This window comes from Pseudonaja textilis, chromosome 1 (genome assembly GCF_049901715.1).
Source record: "Pseudonaja textilis isolate UNSWEBS1 chromosome 1, rPseTex1.2, whole genome shotgun sequence".
Lineage (NCBI taxonomy): Eukaryota > Metazoa > Chordata > Lepidosauria > Squamata > Elapidae > Pseudonaja > Pseudonaja textilis.
Genome location: NC_141990.1, coordinates 247,251,766 through 247,276,439, shown reverse-complemented (window position 1 = coordinate 247,276,439; position 24,674 = coordinate 247,251,766). Strand labels below are relative to the sequence as shown.

The 24,674-nt window shown below is 34.0% G+C and overlaps 1 protein-coding gene across 3 annotated transcripts in view; it reads right to left on the bottom strand.

Moving 5' to 3' along the window:
* The window catches only part of MPPED2 (metallophosphoesterase domain containing 2), a 154,604-nt gene that overhangs the window by 74,775 nt on the left and 55,155 nt on the right, over positions 1 to 24,674 (bottom strand). For all 3 annotated transcript variants that reach the window (XM_026706120.2, XM_026706127.2, XM_026706136.2), the window contains exons 3-4: positions 24,189 to 24,370; positions 799 to 1,024 (exon numbers count right to left, since the gene is read on the bottom strand). In XM_026706120.2, coding sequence (XP_026561905.1) covers positions 799 to 1,024; positions 24,189 to 24,370 — 408 coding nt within the window. The remainder of the gene's footprint in view (positions 1 to 798; positions 1,025 to 24,188; positions 24,371 to 24,674) is intronic.

The window sequence follows — 24,674 nt, the reverse complement described above, 5'->3', positions numbered from 1 at the left end:
GACGCTATTTGTGCAGTTTTATCTATTTACTCAATCTCTGCTCTCTGACATAAGAAAGTTATGGGTTTTTTATTATAGCTCTCAAATACATACATATATACATACACACACACACACACACACACACACACCTTTTTAGCATGTTATGATTAAACTACTTTGCATCATTTAAAAACACACATTAAAAATCTGTTACACTTCTAGAATACAGCTATTAAATAAAATCAGGAGTTTTGAATTTCAAATTTATTATGCAACGTTCTCAGAGACTCTTCCTATTCTGTTTACAATCTTTATGAACTGTTGCCTTCTGGCAAAAGATACAGAACAATTAAAACTCGGACCACACATTTTCTGAATACTTTTTATCCCAGAGCTATAATTGCACTTAACAATGAACTTAAGGACCATCACCAGTGGACAGTATTACTTGGTTTGTTGTATGGATGCTTGTGTATTTTTAGGAGGCAGGGTATTTTGGCGGGTGGAGAGATGTTTGAGGATTGTCATGTGTGTGTGCATGTTGAGTCTGGTCTCTGGGTGTTACATGAATTTCATTGCATGTATACTATGTATATACATACAATGACAATAAAGAATTCAATTCAATTCAATTCAAAATAACAGAGTATTCCAGAATATGCTTATAGCCTTAGTTTTCTAACAAACATACAAGATTTTATGGAGTATCTATTACTTTCCTTATTCAGAAGAACTTACATACTATGTTAAGATAAGAATTTCACAGATTGTAGAACTAATTACATATATATCACATAAAGGAAACTTTAGACTTACCAAGGGGCACCATATATTCGGAATCCTTTGACGGTTACCTCAGAATCTTGCAAGTAAATACTGTTTGTCAAAAGTGACTGAACATTGTCAAAGTCCTCTGGTTTCAATTTGGATACAGAAGGAAAGCGGTAGTAATCCTGTTTTACAAGGTCTGCCATGAATTCCTTATCAAATGTTAGTTCATGATTCCCAGCAATCACTATTTTGTAATCATATGGCAAGTTTCCTGAAACAATACAGAAACAGAGCAATTATGTATTTTAAGAAACTGCTGTCCCAAACCAAACACAGATTTCATGTTTAAACTCACACTGAACAGATTTTAGTCAAGGAAAATCACAAGAAAGAAAGGCATATTGTTAACATTATTTGGAGGTTTGATGAATTAAAGAAGAATTTATGGAATAGTTCATCTTTTTATCCAGAAGTATGCAACCTCAACTCCAGAATCACAAGCACTTTCTAAGAGTCCTCCGAAACTCACTTGCCTAGCAAAACAGGAACATTGATACATATGTAGGGTTTAATCACATTAATTATATACAACTGATTACATTAAGCTCCAAATTTAAATTTTAAAAAATCAAATGTAGTTTTTGTTATGGCTGTACTCAATATTCTTTGCCCTACTCCACCAAGTTGTATGTTCTATGTTCTACCATCTTTGAAAAACTTCCCACAGCATTCCATTGAAACACAACAGACTGGAACTCAGTCCTTGCTGTACTCATTAATGCTTCAGACTTACCTTTCCAATCTGGTGTCTCCAGATATATTGGGTTTTTCAATTCCCTGACTAAAGTTTGAAATCTACATCTCAAGGAAATCAGTTTGAAAAAGGTTCAACTGAAGTTTATTAGGAAAGAAAGCACTTTCTATTACTATTACATACCAACCTGATGGCACACAACAATTATCAAAATCAAAAATAATACATTATGCCAGATTAATTAATATGGTAGTGTTAATGCTTTAGATTAACCTGTTAAGTCTTGGCTTATGATTGATTGCTATAATTTGATTGTTTATTTGTACCCTATGACTATATTAAGTGCTCTACCTTATGATTCTTGACGAATTTATCTTTTCTTTGTATGTACACTGAGAGCATATGCACCAAGACAAATTCCTTGTGTGTCTAATCACACTTGGCCAATAAAGAATTCATTCATTCATTATAGAGAATATAAAGGAGAAAATGCCAGAAGTCTTAAAATTATGAGGGGGCAGGAAAGCTATAATGACAACTATTAAGTAAAGTTCCATGGAGATTCTCAATAATCCAGGTCATGGTTGTCCCAAAGGTGCTTTTTCAAGAGGCAACTGGACTCTCTGGTTTTTCTTTGAAAACATTTTGCTTCTCATCCAAAGAAGCTTCTTCAGCTCTGAGTAGCTTCTTGGATGAGAAGTGAAATGTCTTCAAAGAAAACAGAAAGTCCAATTACCTCTTGAAAAAGCACCTTTGGGACAATATGTTTTGATGTTTAGAATAACTTCATATTTGAAAAGAAAATCTAATGTACAATTCAATCTTATTGGAAACCATTCGTGGACTACAATTCTATACATGGAATTGGGCCACAATCCAAATTTGAATTTGTATTTTCATTTGACATACAGTTTCATTTGATATACAGTTGACACTATTCAATATACTGTTTATTGTTATAGTTTTCTCCCTCCTTTTGATTTTAATTGTATTAACCAAATATACTTACAGTTTAACAGAAATGTTATTTGATTTCAAATTGGGTATGAAATGCCTTAAAATACTTGGTTGTTGCTTGTATACATTATATAACACTTTAATTTTATGTTCCAAAATTCAAGAATGATCCCAGTCAGCTGAAACTATACAAGTCAAAAATGGGCTAAAAGTGAAGTTATCATTAGAGTAAAGTGTACAAAATTATTGTACAAAATTGAATTGTAACCCAAATATCCTAAGGAATGGAGCCTATAACTGCAAATAATATTGTTGTTTTAATGATGAAGAAAGAATTACTATTTAGACTATATTTTGTTAAGGACTGGCCTATGTTTTTGACTTTACAGTATCTTATACAAAGTCCTATTAAGAATGTTATAAAAATAGTGAGGACAGGATATCCCCACTGTTCAGTCTGAACTAAATATAAACTGGTTGGGTGATATGCTTAATCAAGGACCACTATGCAGCAAAACATTTCAATCATGTTGTCTGATTTTGCACAAATAAATTCCAGGTTGCTTCTATTTCTGCAGAAAAATGAACTTCTATGCAAGTATAGATAAATGCATAATGCAGAATATTGGGCTGAAGATTTTTCAAAAACTTGCAAGATTGATTATTTGGAGATGAGAAAAGAGGAAAAAGGTGAAATAACTTGGTTAAGACCAGAGATCAAGCAAAAAAGCAATGGGAAGATAATCTTTCACAAACAGATGTTTTGACATGCCTAAGGATTAACTAAACATCTTTCCCATTCATTTCAGTGATCTTACTTTTCTGTAATTTAACTGCTCCCTCCAGTGTTATCCCCAACATACTCAAAACATAGAAGTCAGAATGATTGTTCAGAATGGAACATTTATTTTCTTTAATCCAATTCCTATGGTGTGTTTAAGCTTCTTTTTGCCCCCAACATGCTTGACTTGAATAGACTTCTTGGTAAATATAACCAAGGACTCTAAGGCAAAGCAAGAAACACTTTTGAAGCACTACTGCCTGAATGAAATGATCAATATATTCTCCAAATTAGCCAAATGTAATTGACATATACATATAATCTCAAACTGAAAAATATAATGCAACAGTATGATGGCCCTAATCTCTCCCTCTCCCTCTCCCCCTGCTTTCTCTCTCTCTCTGTCACACATACACACACACACACACACACAAACGCATGTGTGTGTGTGTGCGCGCGCACACACACACACACACACAAAGAGGGCCTAACATCAGGCTTTCTCAAAATTCATTGACAAAACTTTCATCATCATTACATCATTAATACTGCTGTCTGTTTCAAAAGTAACTGAGTTGGACAGAGACTAGAAGGACAGTTAAGAAGCATGGGAAAAATCAATCAAGGTGGGCGTAAAAAGCAAACAACTAAATACTTTGGCTTTATGCAAGGAAAACATCAAGCTACAACACAAGGAAAAGAAAAGGCCAAGACCTATGGAGTCCTGTGATAAATCTAAGACTCACGCATAAAAGCTCTCCTTTGTTCAAACTGTTGTTAGACACAACAAAATACAAATGTTACGTAAGAGCAAGCTCTGGCTCTGACCTTTCACTGGGTAACCGTCAGGCTTCATTAATTTTCACAAGGCCTGACAGCTCTAGCGTTAATACTCACGCTTGCTGATCGAGCCACACACCAGGTTCAGAACTGCTACTTTCTCCTCTGAAACTCATGCATTAGGGTTCCTTCCATGCTGGCAATGGAAAACCAAGTCTAAGAAACATTAAACACAAAAAACTACGTTACAATAATGCCAAGGTTGAGCCATAAACCCACGAAAGCAGGGAACCCCTGCCTACTCCTTCTAAAAGGCCTGCTTGAGCATAGGCATATGCTGATCTCCATCAGAGTCCTCAATGCCAGACTATGTTATTCTCAAACTATTGGCTTACAATAGCATACATACCTGCCCAACGGCAGATTCATTTGAGATAAGCGTACGTTGGTATCACCACCTGGAACAGGAGACATGAAATCCACTGCCCCACCAGGGCTAATTTAAAGCTCCAATAGCAATTAGCAATGGAATTAGTTCTCCATAATTTATGTCTCAACCATAACATTATTCTAATGTAACTGTTTGTGATTAATACCCTTTTTTATTTTGTTAAACAATAAGAAGCATATTACATAAATGATAAATTATTTTATTCCAAAAATTATGATATAATTTTATTTCTTTTTATTATGGGTTTTCTAAACAATTATAAAGTTGATAAAAAGATTCCATCAATATATTTTCAATTGTGTTAAATATGTCTTTAATCCGTGCATCAATTTATGTTTAATTCCATACTTGAGTATATATAATGTAGTTTATATATATGTTAACATGAGTAAGGCTGCAACTTTCAATCCTCAATGACTCCTTGATAATCTTACAAGCATTTTCTATTGTGTTGCCTGTCATAATATTTTTTTAAAAAAATCAAATGAATAAAACACTATCCAATTTATCAACTTACTTCAAAATTATAAACTTTCCCTTTCCAATAGAAGTAATTTAGGATTCACTTTTATTACAGAAAGAGAATCTTACAGTCAGTCCAATGCTAGAAGATTCATAGTAGTTTAGACTGAAACCAAGGATCCTGACATTCACAAGGTGAGGTATGCCTATTTTAAAGATGTTTCATATTTTAAATCCTGTAGAGATAAACTGATAGTCCGGCTTTTAAACAGGGCTCGATGTTGGCCAATGAGGTCAAATTTTGATTTTCATTCACAATTATTTTTTTCTCTAGTGTAACAATTGACTATATTAGTCTCCCAATGCAATTTTCCAGTCTTTCCTGCAGTGGAAAGAGAATTCCCTGTGGGGGAAAACCTTGACAAGGTAAGTGGATGTTTCCACAAGAAAGGAAAATAAATTAACTTCAGCTGACTACAAGAGTCCAGTTGTACCACTGTTGGGTGGGACTAGACAGACCAATAATAATTTCCACTTTTGCAAATGTTGCAGACATCAATTAATTTCTGATCACGGTATTCAAATAAATAGAAATGGTGTTATGCAAATAAAGGCACTTAATTAAAGGAAATGGAACAATTTTAAATAGGTCAATATTTTGGAGGAAAATATATGAGAATATATGTCAGTGTAAAGGAATAGAGAGCTAGTCTTGAAAAAGTGCAGGAGTGGTTAGGTAAACAGGCCTGCAAATGAGGAAGGGGTGTGAAACTCATTTATCATCCTTTATTTTCTTATATCAGAGAATTCTTAGGGGCGGAGTAACTCTGTCAGGCTTTCAAGATTCTGTTATTATGCCCTTACAATGGATAGTGAATTTCTTGGCTGTTTCCTGATCTAGCTTACTATAAAAGAAATACATTGTTTGGGTCATGGATGAATTTTTGGCCGCTCTTTCCTATGCAATATGGTTTGCAATAAAAAAAATGCTTAGCTATTAGAAGCACTGGTAGTTTCCTTTGTAATCAGCAATTTCAGGATTGTAATACACAACAAAAGTTCTTACAGCATAAGGAGGCCCAGCAGATTGACTGAAGATACTTTTTAAGCAAAATGTAAATGTTTCCTCAGATGCAGATGATGATCTTCAGATGAAGAAACACTTCACTCAAGTGTTCATTTAAGTGTTTCTTAAATGTTTATTTCAGCTTATTTGGCTAAATTAAAGAATTGGGCTTACAGATACAGATGATAAATTCTGTTTTGTCACATTTCTGCTGATTCTCCTTTGAAGTACTTTTGCTGAAGAATGGTGACTTTTAGATTTGAAATGGGACAATGGAATAGTCTCTCACTGATTTCATATGTTAACCATTAATAACTCTGAACAGGTTATAAACATACCATAAAATATGAAATATGGAAAACATAAGGAGTAACTTTAAAAAACAAGGTTAAATAAAAAATGTTTTGAATCACTTCCTATTCAGTCTAATAGCTGTTTATTCAATAATGAGCATTGGCACAGAGAAAGCATAACTGACCATCAATCCCAAATGTATTTGTTGTAAGCCCAGAAAAAGTGCCTAGTTGATGACCACAGTGTGCAAGTCAATAATCCAAGCAGTGCCATTACTGAAGGTAGAACAATTTTGTTGATGAATATATAGCAAATATAAATAAATTTATAGATGGATATATTTGTTTGTTTTATATATATGTCTAACCTAATTAATTCCAAAATCTCTGGAATTTTAATTTGCAAGCATCATAAAATAATCCCAAAAGAAATCCCATCATCAATGAACATAACATAGCAGTGGCCAGTAACAGAGGAACAACATGGTGACCTTATTTACAAACATAATTGGTTACAATGTGAGATAGAAACAACAAACCAGCCCTGCCTAACAAAAAAGAATAAACATTGCAAAGAATTAAAAAAAAACCAGTCCAAGTCACATCATCATCCAAAGTATTAGTCAAATGGTATCATCTTAAAACCATTTCAAAAAGCCAATTAAGAAAGAGACAAGTAAACTTCTGGGTGCAAGATCATTCACAATCTTTAGGCTATCACACATAAAAAGATCCCTGTTCTTAGTTCATTTCTTTTGATCTCAGGAGAAGACCTGCTAAAGATCATCTCTAGATACAAACATAGAACAGCAGAGCAGATGGTTCCTAAGGAACTCTGAGGGCAAGCCATAAAAGGCTTTATAAACTAGTCCTTTCAAATGGATTCAGAAATTAATGCTGCAACCCCATCCCCTCAAAATATTATATTATAGTATTTCATTTGTGAGCAGCATGGTTGCTGCATTTTGTACTAAATGCAGTTTACAATTCACATCCAATGTACTTCATATAGACATTCATAACTAGTATCATCCATCAGTTTACTCAACCTCCTTCCCTATGCATCATCAAAACCCACCACACTATGAACACTCAAGGGGAGGGGGCAACAATTGTTTTCTGAATAACTTCCTTCAATATAACATGACAATCAAGAGGCAACATTTTGTCTAGTTACCATCTGGATACTTATACAGTACATATTTTCAATTAACATATCCACCATTAAACCACCATGCTCCTGAGGACTCACTTCCATTATGCTCCCACAGCAAAGATAAGAGAAATCACTCCTTATTGTTAATATTACCCCAGGGGAAGTGGGGGAATAAATGTTTCATATCTTTCAGAGTCTTCACCATCAGACACCATACTATATGCAAGCTTCTGATGCAAGACTTCAGGTCAAATCACTATTACAATCCCATATAACTTCTACTGCATATTGTCTAAGCACAAATCTAACACTAATCTCCCCTTCTTTCATTTTAGGTCCATGGGAGTTAAATAAACTGTTTGGCCAATATAAGCCACATTTGACTTCTTCCTTATTTGGAGCTGCCAAAGCCACTGCTGTCCAATAACTTCTGTCCAACATCTCCCGTCTTTCCATATTATCAAATATAATTTCTGCCTTCAGTTTTTGATGTTTTCACTTTTCTCCTCCAACATCCAATAACACCCAACTCTGTATTGGTCTTCAACAATTCTGGTGAAAACATCTATCAAGTCCTTCCATCATAGCAAACCATGCCAATACTCTCTGCTACCAAGACTGCCAAAACATAATAATGCCACAAAATAACAGTGAATATAATATCATATTACATTACATTACATCACATTGTATTATATTATTTAATTTATATATTGCCTATCTCCCCAATAAGGTGACCCTGGGCAGCCTACAAACAATAAAAATATAAATATAAAATCAATTACATATAAAAACTAGAACCAAGGAAAGTTGCCTAAAAAGCATTATCTTTTGCACAGCAATTATTCTATGCAATGGAAATGCACTACTTGCAGATGACAATTGATATACTGTATTGCAATGTTACCCTGGTGGTTCTGGTATTACTAGTATCATTAATAGTAATGGTGTCTGAAATTTAAAGTGTTATTAAATATGCTACAATTTGCGTCAATGGAAAAGTTTTGTCATCTTCTGTTGAAATAACTACTTCGGAGGAATTATTCTTCTCAAAGCAGGAATACATTAGCAATAAACTGTTCTTCCCACTAATTAAAACCAAGGGGATGTGGGAGAGGAGATTGTACACATCCCAAATATTCCTTGTTCACAAATGTTTTCTGTTTAGTTCATAAGGGGAAGCACATATATGGGCCAAATTGCCTTCCACAGAAGCCAAATTAAGGAGTTCCCTGTGAATATCATAGCACATAAACAGCGGAGGACCAAGATTTAAACTTTTATTTTTTTGTCCTTTTTTAAAAAAATTAATAAAATATGAAAATAAGAAACTAACTAAACTAAGAAAAAAAATATAAAGAAATGACCTTCCCCTTCATTAAAAGAAATAGTTTCTGTAACTTACCATCTTTTCTAACATTTCAAACAAAGGTCTGCTTTTCTGATAATTTCCCTTATCTATGAGTTATAAAGCCTCGCATTATAAAGCTTTGCCATTCAGTCCTAATCAACAAGTCCATTAAGAGCTACAATTTACAACAAACCAATTCTATATTATTTTACTTTTAACATAGTAACTTATTTTCTCTAAACACACAATGATTTTTTTCCTTATCTCTTATCTATAACCAAATCTTTAAAGCTTCATCATTTGAACCAATCAAGAAAAATGCATTCGAATCTGCCAGAAACAACATGTTAAGAATTTTATCTTTATTCACTTCAAATAGTGTCTTACAAATTAATTTTATCATTTTCTCTTTGTCTTCTCTTAGAAAGTCCTTTCACAAGTTTAATACACACCAGAAATAACATCTATATTTTAACCTGAATCAAATAAGCCAACTTGGTTATTCTTTAACAGCATAGCTCAGTGGTGGCTAACCTTTTTGGGCTCCTGTGCCGAAAATTGTGCTCACGTGCGCGCGCTCACATGCCAGCACTCAGAAGGCAATGCACGTAGGGCCCCTCCATGCCCTCTGCACTGTTGTGGTTAGCCTGCAGCAGGTGCAGATAGCTGAGGAGAGCGATGACTCTGATGAGGGGCCAGGGCCATCAGGGAGTAGACTGCTGCCTTCAGAGATTGTGGGGGGTGGCAGCAGTGACAAGGACGTTCCCGAGGAGCCTGTGCCAAATGCACGTGCACGAAGGATTACTCGGTGGAAAGATCAATTACAGCAGCACAGGCAACTCAGGAGTAAGGCTGCAAGGTAATGGCCCCTCCCTCAAGAGGATAAAAGCCAGGTTTGAAAGTGTTCTTTGCAGAAAGCAAAGAAGCTCTTAAACTCAACTGGTGGACATCTTAGTTCGTGTTTTGAGAATTTTGTAAATTAATTCTTATCTCTGGATTTTTGGCAGCCTTGACAAACAATTTGGCAAGGCTCTTTAGTGGAAAGCAGCCTTCAGAACAGAATTTGTTATTAAACCTTTAAAAGTGGGGGCTTCTGCCTTTGTCTGTGTTTGCTCTTGGGGAACCCAGTTGGGGCAGACCATGCGCATGTGCATCAGACTCCCCCACTCGCACTGCACAGTTGGGCTCTTCCAGGTGACCTCTTGCATGCTGGCAGAAGTGGTTCTGTATGCTACTTCCAGCACATGTGCCATAGGTTCACCGTCATGGGCATAGCTTATTGATTTCTCTGAAAAAATTTCTTCTTCCCATATCTATAAACAAATTTTAAAGCCTCATCATTCAGTACCAGACAAGAAAAGCCCATTAAGAGCTACTAGAAAGAACATCATATGTATATTTTAAACTTGATCAAATAACTTGACTTTAAAAGTACATTAGGTGCTTTTAAAAATCTTCATGCTTATTTCCTTTAAATAGTGAAGTATTCCAAAAGTTGATTTCATTTCATCTTTGTCTTTTCTCAGGAACTCCTTCATGAGACTAAAACATGTTCAAGTCACCTAAATTCTGATTTATTACTTGTATATCCATTTTGGTTTTTAAGACTTCAGTCAGTTTCACTTGCAAATCCAATGTAACATCTCTTTCTATATCACTTGTGAACTTCAAACTTCCACATCCAAAACGGCCTGGTTTTCAGTTGTATTGTCTTTTATCTCCTCTTTAAACCCATAGTTATGGTAGCAGAGGTCTTAAAAGAAATTTCTGACTGTATTGTCCCCAAATTTCTTTGACTTCTTCCAAAGTTAAAATATTCTTCTCTATTCTGTATTAGTGGGTTTCTTCTCCATTAATTATAATTTTTAGTTCTGTTTGGTTGTCTCTAATGTCTGACCTTCAAAATCTCTTCTTTTTCTTTAATCCACAACATTTTTCCACGAAAAGATTTCTTACATTTATATTCAAAATATTGATATTTTTAATGGGAATTTAAACAACATGCAGAAGAGATTCATAAACAAATATTAAATTTAAATAAATAAATAAATAACCTATGCTCTATAAATTCATGCTATTGCACAACGTGTCACACTATTTTACAGTGGATCTGCTCTGGATGTCCAACATGTGTAACATGAATATTTTCTTGTTCTGATTAATGCATCAAACATCCTGTGAACAGAATATGTGAATAGAAAAGAAGTGTCCCCATGTACATTCAAAATTATGAATGAATGAGGATTCTTCAAAAGAGGTTTTTGGCTGTGCAGAGATAGAACATTGAGAATTTCACCTAATATGAACTTGTAAGATAATGAAATTAATATGAAATATTTGATAAATCATTTTTAAAGACATCTTTACAATGCCTAATATTTGAACTGCATTTATGTGTAAATAAGTGAGAGAACAACCACATTACTTCATGTGAACTTAATGAATTTTCATTTTCCTACCTTTATTCAAACCAATATAACATACAACATAGTTAAGTTTTGCTTCCTCAAGAAGTGGCAATAGCCTCAAATTCAGAGACTTTAAAAGGGGATCTGACAAATTAATTAAGATGACTATGGACAACTGGACTTGTCTTAATGGCTGTATAATTTAACACGGTATCAGCTCTTTGTGAATGTGCAAAATGCAAATCCACACTTGCAGAGTAAGGTTACAAAAACCAAGGGATTCTGGTGGGACTTCCAGTTTGTGCTTCTTCAGCGACAGACCGAAACCTCATCTCTGCGAGGCTTCAATCCATGCTCACCGCTGGTGCACCCCGAGCTGGCTGGTTTCAGCACTAAGCCACCCCGTAGAGGTGGTGAAGAGGGGGGAGACTGCCAGCAGGGTTGAGGAGAGCCACATCTCTCCTCCCCAGCTGGCCATTACTCCCTTTCCCGAAGGCGGTTGCAGCAGTGGTCAGAAATGGCCACCACAAAGAATTCGACTGGAAAAGAATGTGCAGGAGGAAGATAAGAAGAGAAAGTTTTGGTTGACCGGGTCAAACAGCAAAAGCAAGAAATAAGCTACCCTAGAATTGAAACTGTTAAAAAATAATAACACTGTTCCCTAAGATGATTTTTAAGCTGTAAAGGAGAGAGAAAAGGGGAAAGATTTGGTTTTCTCCTTTTCCTATACTGACAGCTAAGAGACTTAAGCAAGAAATTGGAAAAAAAAAATCCACTTTGACATCAATAGGCATTTAATGCTGAAAATAAAAAGTCAAAGGGATAATAAAGATTTCTGGATAATTAAAAGCTTTTGAAAACAGGAAAGGAAAGAAAAAGAATAAAAGGGTAGGATCTGGAAGGGAGGACACTGCCTGGAATTAAAAAAGAACTTACGGCAAAATCTCAACAAGACTTCCAAAAGACTTCCTTGTCTCAAGGAATCTCAAGACTTCCTTGATACATTCTAACTGAAATATCGCAGCAAAAACCCCAGGAAGAGAAAGTCGAAAAAGAAATAAGAAGATATAACTCGGGACTATCTGGATTATTTGATGATTTCTGGATTCTTGGTTATTGTTTTGAATGACTAAAATCAATTGGGTGGTTATTTAAAACTGTTTAAAATGACTCCACTTTTAGAAGAACTGAAAATGGAACTTAAAAAGTACAAAGAAGATGCACAAGAAGGGAGAGGTTCTTTTGGCTTCGTATTTCAGTTTTTAGAAATGAAAATTTGGAATTATGAGAAACAACAAGAAACAAGAAGACTGGGACAAAGAAGAAGCCATGAACAAGTAATCTTAGATGGGGGGGGGGGGAAGGAAAGGGGGGAAAGAGAATGGAAAGTTTAAGATTGGGAAAAACAACTCCCCCCAAAAATAGAGTGAAAAATAAGTATAAAATCAGAAAGCAACAGAAGAGGGAAATGCAGAAGAGAGAATTAGAACTAGAGAGACATGGGGGTAAAAAGGGGAGGGAAAAGATGAGAGGGAAGAAAGAAAGGAAAAGAAGTTAAAAGGACAGAAGCAAAATATAGAGAAACAGGGCCTATTTAGAGATAATAGGTGAAAATTTAATGGAAAAAGGGATTCTGCAAAGATACATAAGATAGTATTGTTATATTAGAAATAGAAATAATTTTAGAAAATATGAAATAATGTATGATTAAAATGTCTGATAAAATAGCTATCGTAATTCAGTGGAATGCTTGTCAATAAATAAATGTAACAAAAGGTATATTTAATGATTTATAAAACATATGTGAAAAGAAATAAGGGAAAAATTAATTATGGAGATTATATGTGTTTTTAAGGAAGTATGATATTTAATTGAAAAGAAGTGTTAAAGATGTTAAGATTTTAATGATTATTAATGATAGAACTAAACCGGAATGGAATGAGGGTTTATAATTATGTATATTTACAATCTTTCTTTTTTAAAAAAAACAATATAGTGTGTATTATAAGAATATACCAAGCAGAATTCGATTGGAAGTTATGTATTATGTATTATATTGAAGGTCATAAAGTTAAGGTATATATTGAAGTTTAAATAAGAGTTGAATGGATGTAATTAAAAGATATAAAGGTGTCATACTCCAGAAAATTTGTTTAATGAGAAAAGATAATATGAAATTGAAACAGAACAGACAAAAGTATAAATATAATGATTTGAACTGAGATAAGATAATCAAAATAAATTTGAGAAAATTAAAAGAGGGGAAAAACTATATAGAAAATGTAAAATAGTATCAGATATGGAATAGAATACAAAAAGGAGCATGAAATTGAGTTTTGTGTCTGTATAAAGAAGTTCAACCCGGGGACCATGCTATTTTCAAAAAAGATGTTTTACTTGTAATTTGTGTGTGAAAACCCAAATAAAACTTTATTAAAAAAAAAACAACAACAAGGGATTCTAGGAGAAGAGACCTTCACCTATCCTATGGACCATAACACTTTAGTAGGAAAACAAGAGGAGCAAAGACTTTGGGGACATATACTGTTTGTAGTCTTCCCAGTGACATGGCATGGCATAAGATAGAGAGGGAAAAGGGCATTGATCTGATCCCACATGGTACTTTTAAAATTATTTTTGCTCTTTCTTTCCTCCTAGCTTCTTACATTAGCTTGAACATATGTTATATGCTATCATCAAAAGAAAATAAATCTATATAACATGCCATTAATTTGTATATCCTGTCAAGGTCCAGGATCCAGCTCAGTCCAGAAATAAAATGTAAAATAAATAAAAAAAGGGCTTTAATTAGCTTCTTAGCTCGCAGAGAACACAAACGATACTAATCTTTACTTTGATTTGATCAGCACATATGCGCTCAAGATGTTTAAATAGACAAAATGGTGTGAACCCATATTCTAATACTGACTTCAACAACATATTTTTCCTATGTAAATATTTTGGTACAAACTACTTTTGTTATAAAACAAATGAAATGAATGTTAAAATACATATTTTTAATTGGATTTGTTCCATGATAATAAATAGGCTGACATACAAAAGAGAAAATCCTTTAAACTTTTTGCAGTATTTATTTCCATGACTGGGTCTGATAACATTTTATATATTTAATTGCTTTTAAACAATTTACAGTGCAGTATTTTACATGTCACAAGTTATTAAGAATGAATATCCAAGCAATATGATCAATGTATTTTTGAAATTAAAGTCATGAATAAGCAGTCTTACCAATAAACAATCAACTGTATAACCCTTGATTGAAATCTCAGGTTACAGTGTTTCATTAAAGTAACAAATTACAAAGATTGTTTTGCAAATCTCAAGTACCATACCATAAGAACTGAAATTTAATTGTGAAAGTTAATATAATTCTGACTTCAGTCATTTAAGACATTCTACCTATTTGTATCTTATTTACATTCTCCAGCAGGAAAATTTGCCATGTTCACGTCAAGGGCTGCCATTACTGTTTTTAACAGGTGGTTGTATGAAAATACTTGTTTATTAATAGTTCTATAGAACACCAACATCTTCTCTAGTCACTCAGACAAGTTCTGAAAACTATTGAAATACACCTAGATATGACTATTTATTTATCTTTCTAACTTTCATTCCTGTTACTAGACATTCTGTAATCTACTGGTACTTTCCTTCCAAAGCAAGCTAGAAAAGGAAGGAAATACTATTTTATGCCAAATATATTATCTTACCAAAAGTACATATTGAGAATTATTTAGAACGTAATTTATAGATGAGGTAAAATCTTATTTTCATTGCAGTAGAATGAGACAGTCCAGTGGGAAAGTCTTAAAAAGTAATATTTAGTATTATTCCCAAAAGAAAGAATAATAGATCTTCATATACAGAACTTGTCGGGTTAAAATTTGTGTTCTTTTTTAAACTGCAGTAACCTAACTTCAAGGTTTCTTTAGTTTAATGTTGGATCCAAGAATCTGTGAATTACGTTTTTTTCACCCACTTCTACTAATAAAAAGATTCGAACTTCTATATTAACACTGGGTTATAGTTACTTTTTTTAAAGGCAGAATCATATGCTAACATTTTTATATGAAATAGCCTTCTTTAGCACATAGCATCTATTTGTGTATCTATATATGATTTTTAGTACAAACTTGATTTAGGATTAAGGTTCCTTTGTGTATACAGTATGTGTAGCACTTTTTGTCAATTAACCTCCCTATTCTTCATGCTGTACCATTCCAGCGTTCAACATTCGGAATTATTAAGGTACAGGGAAACCAACCCGCCAACAAGAAAAAGAAGTTCAACAATGAAACCAGAAATGAGGTGGGCTATTCTTTATATCCCATGTTCAAGGGGAAACTAGATAGCTATCTGATGGAAATACTTTAGACCTCCACACAGAGCAGAGCCTTCTTCCAACTTCTATGCATGCCCCTAGAGAAGTAATTTAATCCCCACTTCTTTTACCTAGGCTTTCCTGGGGAGATGCAAAGAGCAGTAAAGGACTGAAAAACGTTTTAAAGACCTGGATCAGCCCCAGATACAGACTGGACTTACTGGACCCTCTCTGCATGTTTATGATTATTTACCCTTTCCATTGGCAGAACAGAACTGAAAATACTGGGGAAATTATTTGGTTGCAGAATTGTAGATATATGTTACTTACTACAGATACTCTCTCTCTCTCTCTCTCTCTCTCTCTCTGTGTGTGTGTGTGTGTGTGTGTGTGCATCAATTTCTTAATATGTAATATGATGGGGGTGGTAGGTGTCTCAGAGTGGTTATTTCTCATTACATAACATGGATTTAGGAGGCGGCTGTTGCAATTTCTGGTATTTCCCCTTTTTTTCCTATGGTGGGATAAACAAGTTTTTTGTTTCTTTTAGCACTTGAGGGACAGGATACTGAATGTTGTCTTGGTTCTTTTCCCCTCACTGATCAGATGGAGTGAATATATTCATTGGCTACTGACTGGTAATCTCAAACTATTTATTGTACTTCATGGTTGGCAACACTGAAGACAAGAACAAGTTGTTTTCAAACTGCTTTGCGAATTATGGGATAAAAGTAACTTGGCTATAGGGCCCAATCCTCAGTTTTACATCTCCTTCCCAGGCCACCTCAGTGATATGTGAAGGATCCTAATACCTGGAAGCTGTGGAACAAGCTTTAGCTCAGCCTAAGCAAGACCAAGTGAACCTCCTGCTTTGGGGGACCTTCAATCTTTAGTTATGTTTTGTTCTGCTTTTTAAAAATGTTTTTTGAAAGTTATAGTAAGAGTAATAAAAACTAATGAGAGGCTGTAAATGTATGAAGCCTGCAGGCTGTATATTCTTTGGGTTTGCATGTTTTAATATTCCTTATGGAAGGCAACAATTTTCCACACTATATATCACTTTGTCCTACTTTGCAAATACTTTTATTTGCCGTTATTCATTATAATATACCACTGAACATGTGTGCTGAAATGAACAAGGAACATTTTTACAAGTTTCCCACAGAACTGTGCAGTGCTCGTTTTTAAGATGTGCCCAAAATAAATGATTTCCACAACTTATTATGATTTTCAAGAAATCCAGTAGAAAACAAAAGATGTATTGGTATCACTTTCCTTTCCCTGACCCTAAGGGAAAAGTCAGGCATATTCAGCGTTAAAAGCAAAAGAATCTCAGAACTTTAAAGCTGGCTGCCAGCCCAACAGCACCAAAGGATTAATTAGCAAGTCAAACAAGATGCTAATAGTCCGTAGGAAGCATGGCTTTAGAAAGCTGCTCGTTTTTCTTGCAATAAGGAAAATAAAGAAGTAATTCTAGGAACCTTTATTAACCCATAAAGCCTGGATAATTACATTATGGTGAAGGTCTGCCACCTTTGCATTAATGTAAGTTGCTGCATGTCGGTTTTTGGTGACACTGTATTATGCCTGGTTCTGTAAATAAATGATAACATGAGAGTTTTGAAGCTCAAGACGTATTTGCAGCAAATGGTTTCAACCAGACCTTTGCTCAGTGATAGTTTGACCATAAAAAGTTCATTTTCCAGCACACAAGACGAGCCCAAGAAATATTCAACTGAGTAAAGCATTTCCTTAATATAATGCTTCCATTCACCAACAATTACCACTAAGCCAAAGGAAAGAACAGGAACAAAAAAAGAGCCCTATGGATCTTACAGATTACACATCATAAAATAAAAAAGCTGTTGCAGCTGGGGCATTGCTGGCCAATTCTAAATTGAAGTCCACAGCCTACTAATCTTTTTTTTTTTTTTTCAGATTGTTCGAACATAACACATTATGTCAAAATCTGCACTGCTATCTCTGTCAGCCCAACTCTCTGATTCCTGTATCCTGCCTGGAAAATGATATCGTACCGAACAAATGAAAAACTATTCCATATTTAATTCTAACTAAAGAATATTACCGGTTGGCATATATCCAGCAAAGATACCCAGAGTGTTTCCTGAGATGTAGCATAATGAAGGAATATGAGGTTTTAGCTATTAGTTTCTTCATACAGTAGCCTTTATCACTGATGGGGAAGAAAAACTGAATACTTTCTGAGAAGACAGGGTTATCTTTGCTTTTTTCTCATAACTATTCACACAATAAACATATTTAAATTTTTCTTTTTTAAGTCATGATACTGGGGTTGGCAACATAGCATCCTCAGATGCCTATGACTCGCATCAGAACGAATACACCCAAAACTCTGTATCGTCCCTCCTCAATTTTCTGTGCAGTTTATTTATTTTTCACTACAAATCAAGAAGCACAAAGACAGCTGCATCACTGGAGAAAGGTTGGAAGGAAAAGAAAGAGCATCTTTATAATTCCCTCTTCTGCTTGCTTGATGAATCTGGGAAGGGGGCACAACTAAAGGCAGAAAAAAGCACCTGAGATTTCCAAAGGACTAGGTTTATTGTTCTAACTTAGGGGACTTTGTTGTGGATGCTATTAGGAAGTTATTGCTTCCAAGTTATAGCACTACATTTATAGCTTTGAATTAGTATAGATAATCAACAAATATTATCAAAGTTGAACATATACAAATGTTTGAATCTGCAGAATTATGTGCATGCAGTCTCTCAATGGAATTTAAAATTTAAACTTAATGGAGTTTAAATTTGGGAGAAGTTTCTTGAGTAGAATGACAAATACAGAATCTTCAAGAGTTAAGAAATAATAAAATTGATCCCTTTGGGGGGGGGGGGTTGCAAAAGTCTATAAATATTTCAATTTTGATAGCAAGGTCTTCAAAGCTTCCATCTAGTCCTAAAGCTAAGAAGACCTAAAGCTGCTGCCAAACTAATGAAGGCCTCCAGAACATTTAAACCTGATCAGAATTTTCATCCAATCACAGCTTTTGAAAATATGCAAAATGTGGAAGTAGTAAAAAATGAGTCTTTATAATAAATCTTTATTCCAGAAATAACAAATGAAACAATATGATGCAAAATTAAGTGCCAGGTGGTAAATTCCAAAATGGAAAACTAAATCAAACTACTTCTGTTTTAAAAAGGCCTTTTATTTCATTGTAAGATATTTGTTTTAATTCAACTAAGAATATTGTAACAATACATTTTTTCTTTTTTTGTGAATAGGGACTTTTTAAAAAAAAAAATTCATCACAAAGTAGGTAGATATGCTATTCTGAAGAGCAGTTTCTTTTTTACCATTTTTAAAATTCTTTTCTGGGCAACTCCACAAAATTTCAGACACCTGATTTTTCATCATTTTCCATAAATGAAATATGCAGTTCTCCAATGCCTTCCGTATTTGTTATAGATAAAACAAACTTTGGTTAAACCTTTGATCCTAATGAAAATGCATATGCTCTATTAGAACAAAATACTATATTTCATATATAAAAAATAAATGCAACTCAAAATATTAAAATTAATATACAAAATTAATTATGCATTAAAGACAACAATACTAATTTATAATATATATACTAGGTTTTTTTTAATATAAAACCTGTATACATTTCATTTCCTTCCTTTAGTCACATAATAAATCCCATTAAGTATACTGTAGTTACAGAATCTAATTTCAAATCCAAATAAATGTGCTATATTGAAGAGGGAAAGAGGGAAAAAACAGATTTTAGAATAGTAAAAAGATTCAACCAAGCCTGATTTTTTTGACACCCAATTAAAATATATATTTTAGTTGGTTTGTCCTTTGTTTACATCAACACATTTGTACTAAAACAAGGTGAACATTTTAATCAAAAGAGTAGTAATAGTTAATTTAATTAATAAATAAAATCTGTCATACCCAGACACCCAAGCTCAACAGCATTATACCGTACTTAATTTACTCAAGTTTTAAAAGTCTTTATGAAAGGTTTACACACATCTACTAGAATTCATATAAATATTTATAATACAATTACAGTATGCCCAGATTATGGAAAAGATAATAAAAAATAATGCTTAATATATCTAAATTTCAAATTTAAGGATAAATTTGAAAATGAAAACCAACTTGATCTTGATTCTGTATTACCACAATTGAAAATATAACTGCATAAACTTCCTGTTGTTTGAGCAACTCTGAGTAAGCAGGTAGAACTTACTTCTGTATTACTAAGAAAATTACATGGACATTTTTATGCAAACATCTGTAATCACATCTGGGTTGAAGAAGTGTTTACCTCTACTGCATTATCCTAGGAGGAATACCTGTACGGTACTTTCATTTGGCATATTCATTCTCTTTGTTAGGTTACACAAAACAGCTGTAGTGCAAAAGTATTTGGGTTTGAATCTTAATGACTTCAAGTGATATCCTACAGAGTGACAGTAAAAACCTAAAAAAATTCTGGACTGGCTCAACAGTACTAGCAATGGCAATATTTAATTTCAGCAGGAGTTTATGGAAAATCAACAGAGTTGGATACAATCTAAGAGAGGAATTGTGAGGTTTTAGAAGATATTACTTGTAGATCATGAACTTCTTTGGCTAATCCTCAAAATAACATGGTAGCAAAGAAAATGAGAACGGTAACCTAAGTCACTTTGGATAGTGAGATGGCAGAATGTAAATTTAATAAATAAAAAAGTAAACAAACATGCGATTCGAGGGGGAGCCCTTGAATCAAGTTGTTATCTAAATATTTGTTGCAGAAATTATCCATTTTACATTGAGATATCTGCCCAATAACAATGATTTTATTTTACTATTTGATTACGTGATAACTATGGTTAACTATGGGTTACAGATAACCCTGGTACAGATAACTACGGGAATCCAATTGTACAGAAAATACTTTTAGCAGTCCTTTGGACTTAATAAAGATCCTCAGTATCTGGTCTTTGAAATTAAATAACATGTTAACCTTTCAAAGTCCCTTGTAATTTACATTAACAATCTTTACATTTCAAACTGCAAGTATATTGGTCAGTTTTAAATATCTGCAACAATTATACCCAAATAGAATACTGCAGTTAAGAATCTTGCTGCTTCTATACATAACTGAGTGCAATGAGTAAACATGTGCATTGTACACTAGCCATTGCAAAATTTTTGTTCTTGACTCAGTCTATAGTGCTGGGTTTATTGCAAGGTTGGTTAAGTTACTATAAGGGATTTTTAATGAAAATAATTATAAATTTAAAATAACTGTGTTTAAAGCATTTAACAGTCACTGGGGTCAAGTGATTACAGCAGTTACAAGACCCCTGGGATATGTTCACACCAAAACAAAGTGAATAAATTACCCCAGCAGGCGTGTGTAATCACTAAGTGACCACAAAGGTCAGGCAGTATACAAGCCCAGATGACTTTCATGAAAAACCAATAATAAAAATTTATCAGTCAACGAGCAAATGCACACACACACACATACACACACAAACACACACACACACACACACAATATAGAGACAGAGTTAGCTAATAGTTATGGCACAAAAGAAACCACAAGGCAAAATGCAGAAAGATACAGTTAGACACAGAAGTGGGAAAAAATAAAACTTGATGAGGATGTGCTATGGTGAAGATGAAGTCTTAAACAATTCAATTCATCAATTCAGTCCTCTTAAACAGGCATTTCAGATTCACTCCTAATTAATTCAAAATACTACCTCTTGCTGCCAGAACATAAGGCTATGGAGAAAAGAGAATATAAAGGAGAAAATGCCAGAAGTCTTAAAATTATGAGGGGGCAGGAAAGCTATAATGACAACTATTAAGTAAAGTTCTATGGAGATTCTCAATAATCCAGGTCATAGTTGTCCCAAAAGTGCTTTTTCAAGAGGCAACTGGACTTTCTCATTTTTCTTTGAAGATGTTTCTGACTAATCACGCTTCCATTACCCCCCCACCTCAAACCTGTCAGAGCTAAAGAAGCTTCTTCGATGAGAAGCGAAATGTCTTGAAAGAAAAACCAGAAAGTCCAGTTGCCTCTTGAAAAAGCACAATTTACTGAGTAAATTAATTTCTGCTTGTTCCAGGGGACAAAATTAGAATCAATATTGAAAATTCCAGCAAAAGCAAATTTCAGCTAAAAATGTGGAGCAACTTCAAATGGGATGAACTATCATAACTATCTTAAATGAATTTGTGTTTCCTTGGAAGGTGATTAGAACTTTTTTATCAACAAGGAAAGCTAGCCATAAATTGCATCTTGCATTGCAGGCCTTATCTTAAGAAGCAGCCCCTTCCAACCAACTTTGTAAAAATGAGCTCATCTGCAAAAAGGAACTATAAGAATTAGAGTTCAACTCACCCAGATAACACCAGGTTGGAAAAGATGGGTTGGAAAGCTGGATTAGATTACCAAAGCAGAATAAAAAGGTCATAATTCTGACCGTAGTAACTAGACACTTTATGATGTTAACCTAGGACAAACTGGCTTCCTGTTAGTTTCCAAAATTCATATGAATGCAGGCTCTGATCTTCAAACTTCAGCTTTGTTAGATTTCAGTGAATTCAGGAGAATTTGCCTTTCCTGCTGTTTTCAGACATGAACTAAAATAATACTTGTACAGAAGGATTGTTGGGACCTTCAAGTATGAATATTGTTTGAAGGAACCAGCTTCTTGAAGCTGTCCTTTCTCAATCTTCTACAGTTCATTCATCAGCTGTACGAAGGACCTTGGAGTTCTTTTAATCCAACCCCAATAACTTCTAGTTATTAAACCCAGTATCATTTCAGATAAATGGTTGTCCAATCTCTTCTTTAAAACCTCCAGTGATGGAGCACCCACAACTTCTGAAAGCAAGCCATTCTGCTGTTTAATTCTAGTTGTGAGGAAATTCCTCCTTAGTTCTACGATGATTGTCTCCTTGATTAGTTTCCATCTATTGCCTCTTGTTTTGCCTTTAGAGAGTAGATTTACCCCTTCTTCTTTGTGGCAGTTCCTTAGATATTGCAACACTGCTTTTATGTCACCCTTAGTCCTTCTTTTCATGAATAGTTCTTCTACTCATTCATAATTCTGCTTTTGTTTTGTTTGGTGCTTTTTGCAAGGTGGGCACTGTCTCTGCTAACTTCTTGAAGACTACTACTTACCTAATTTATTTTGTGGTGGGTTTTAAATGATTTATAAAACCACACTGTAAACTTTTTAGATCAAAGCATGAGTTATATTTTAGTAAACAGGGTTATTTGCCAGTTTGATATGAATCAGACTAAATATAGCCCATGAATCTGTGAAGAAACAGCACAGAAGCTTACTCCTGCTTTGAAGAGTCTTGGAGATGATGGGAAGATTAATTACTTTTTTTCAGCCTGCAGCTGTGAAGAGTAACAATGTCTTGTTGCAATGAACCGCAGAAACAATTCAGGATCAAATTGCTTTAAACACATAAATTGGAATGGATTCTGAAAAGTTTAAACCATTCATCCAAATAGATTTCTTTTTTCCCTACAAAAAAAATTCTGTAAATTCTGTAATTTTTCAGCTGTAAAATTTCTTTGATGAATAATTTATTTCATTTTCCAAGGGCTTTCCAAGACAATCTGAAAAATGTCATTACAGATCTTTAGAAGCCTGATCACTATACAAAATTGTAGCACTGAGACACCTCTCAGGGAAGAGGAGTAATGAAATGTGCTTTGTGACATCACAACCACAAATTTCATATCTGAATACTTTCAGTTGATGTTGAGGTACAAAATGGTAGGACTGCATTGTAACAACACAACATATATGTATTATCAGTTTTATCATCATGTATCATAGGTATAAGAGATCTATGTAAAAATGTAACAGATATGCTCTAAAAGAAATTTCATATAATTATGCAATTTTATTTACACAAGAATATTTAGAAGAACAATTATTTTTCCTAGTCATATTTCCATTTTAATCTTCATGCTATTCAGTTCTTTCTTTTCTAGATAACTTCCCCAAATTTTCTAATTCTACATCACAGCCCTCAAATTTTAAGTAGGCCAGTGATACATATGCCTTTTTTGTCTCTTGTGTTTCTTGTTGAACCCTTATATCAACTTATTAATGGCCCGCTAACTAATAGCCTATTAGAAAATGCTTAATAAAATTCAGCCCTGCAAACATATACCTTGCCTTCAGTTATCAAGATATTATGCCTGTATCCCTTTAACTGAAATAGATATCTATCTCCTAGTGTTATTCTGATATTCACAATCCTTTTCAAAACATATTTAGTACTGAGTACAGTAGAAAAAGCTGTTATATTTTTATTATTCCTTCTTTGCAAAGGTCTAAAATTCAGGTATGCTTTAGGGCAGGTAATTATTCAGCCTTTGTCAACATGGGATGCCAAAAGGCAAAGGTTATGTTGGTGAAAATACAAGATCAGGCATGTAAATCCACATTAATTAACAGAATCATATTTTGTTTGCACCGGGTATATAACAAGATGGCAAGGTTGTAAGGTGAATGCTTTTCAAAGCTCTAACACAATTAGGAGGTTGTAAGTGACACTTGGAAAGCAAAGGTTAATTTGGGTCATCAAAATGCAGTGATTTCTTACCTAACCAATCATTAAACTTCTTGACCTCAGAGGGTAGTCCCAACTCAGTAAAATCGCCTGTATGAAGCAAGATGTCCCCATAAGGCATCTGGACTCCATCTGTTCTGGAGTGTGTATCTGAGATGCAGACAAACCGTGTGTGGCCTGCTGGTTTCGGGGTGTCGTATGGAATAGGATCGACCCTAAAACAAACATAACAGATCCCATTAAAATTACATTAGCTATACACATTAAGCATATTAGATATATTCACTATGTAAATACTTCCTACATGATGGGAATTTTCAATCTTAAAGAAACCCTTGTAATACACAAATTGATATTTTTGTTGTTTTGTTTTTATACTGAATATTAGAAAAATAAAGATCTGAAAATACCATATAAATATATGATTTTAATCAATTATTTTGGCAAATAGAAGTTACTAAGTTTCTTTCACAAGATAAATTTGCATCAAAGTATGAGGAATGATGGATGGCAATAAAG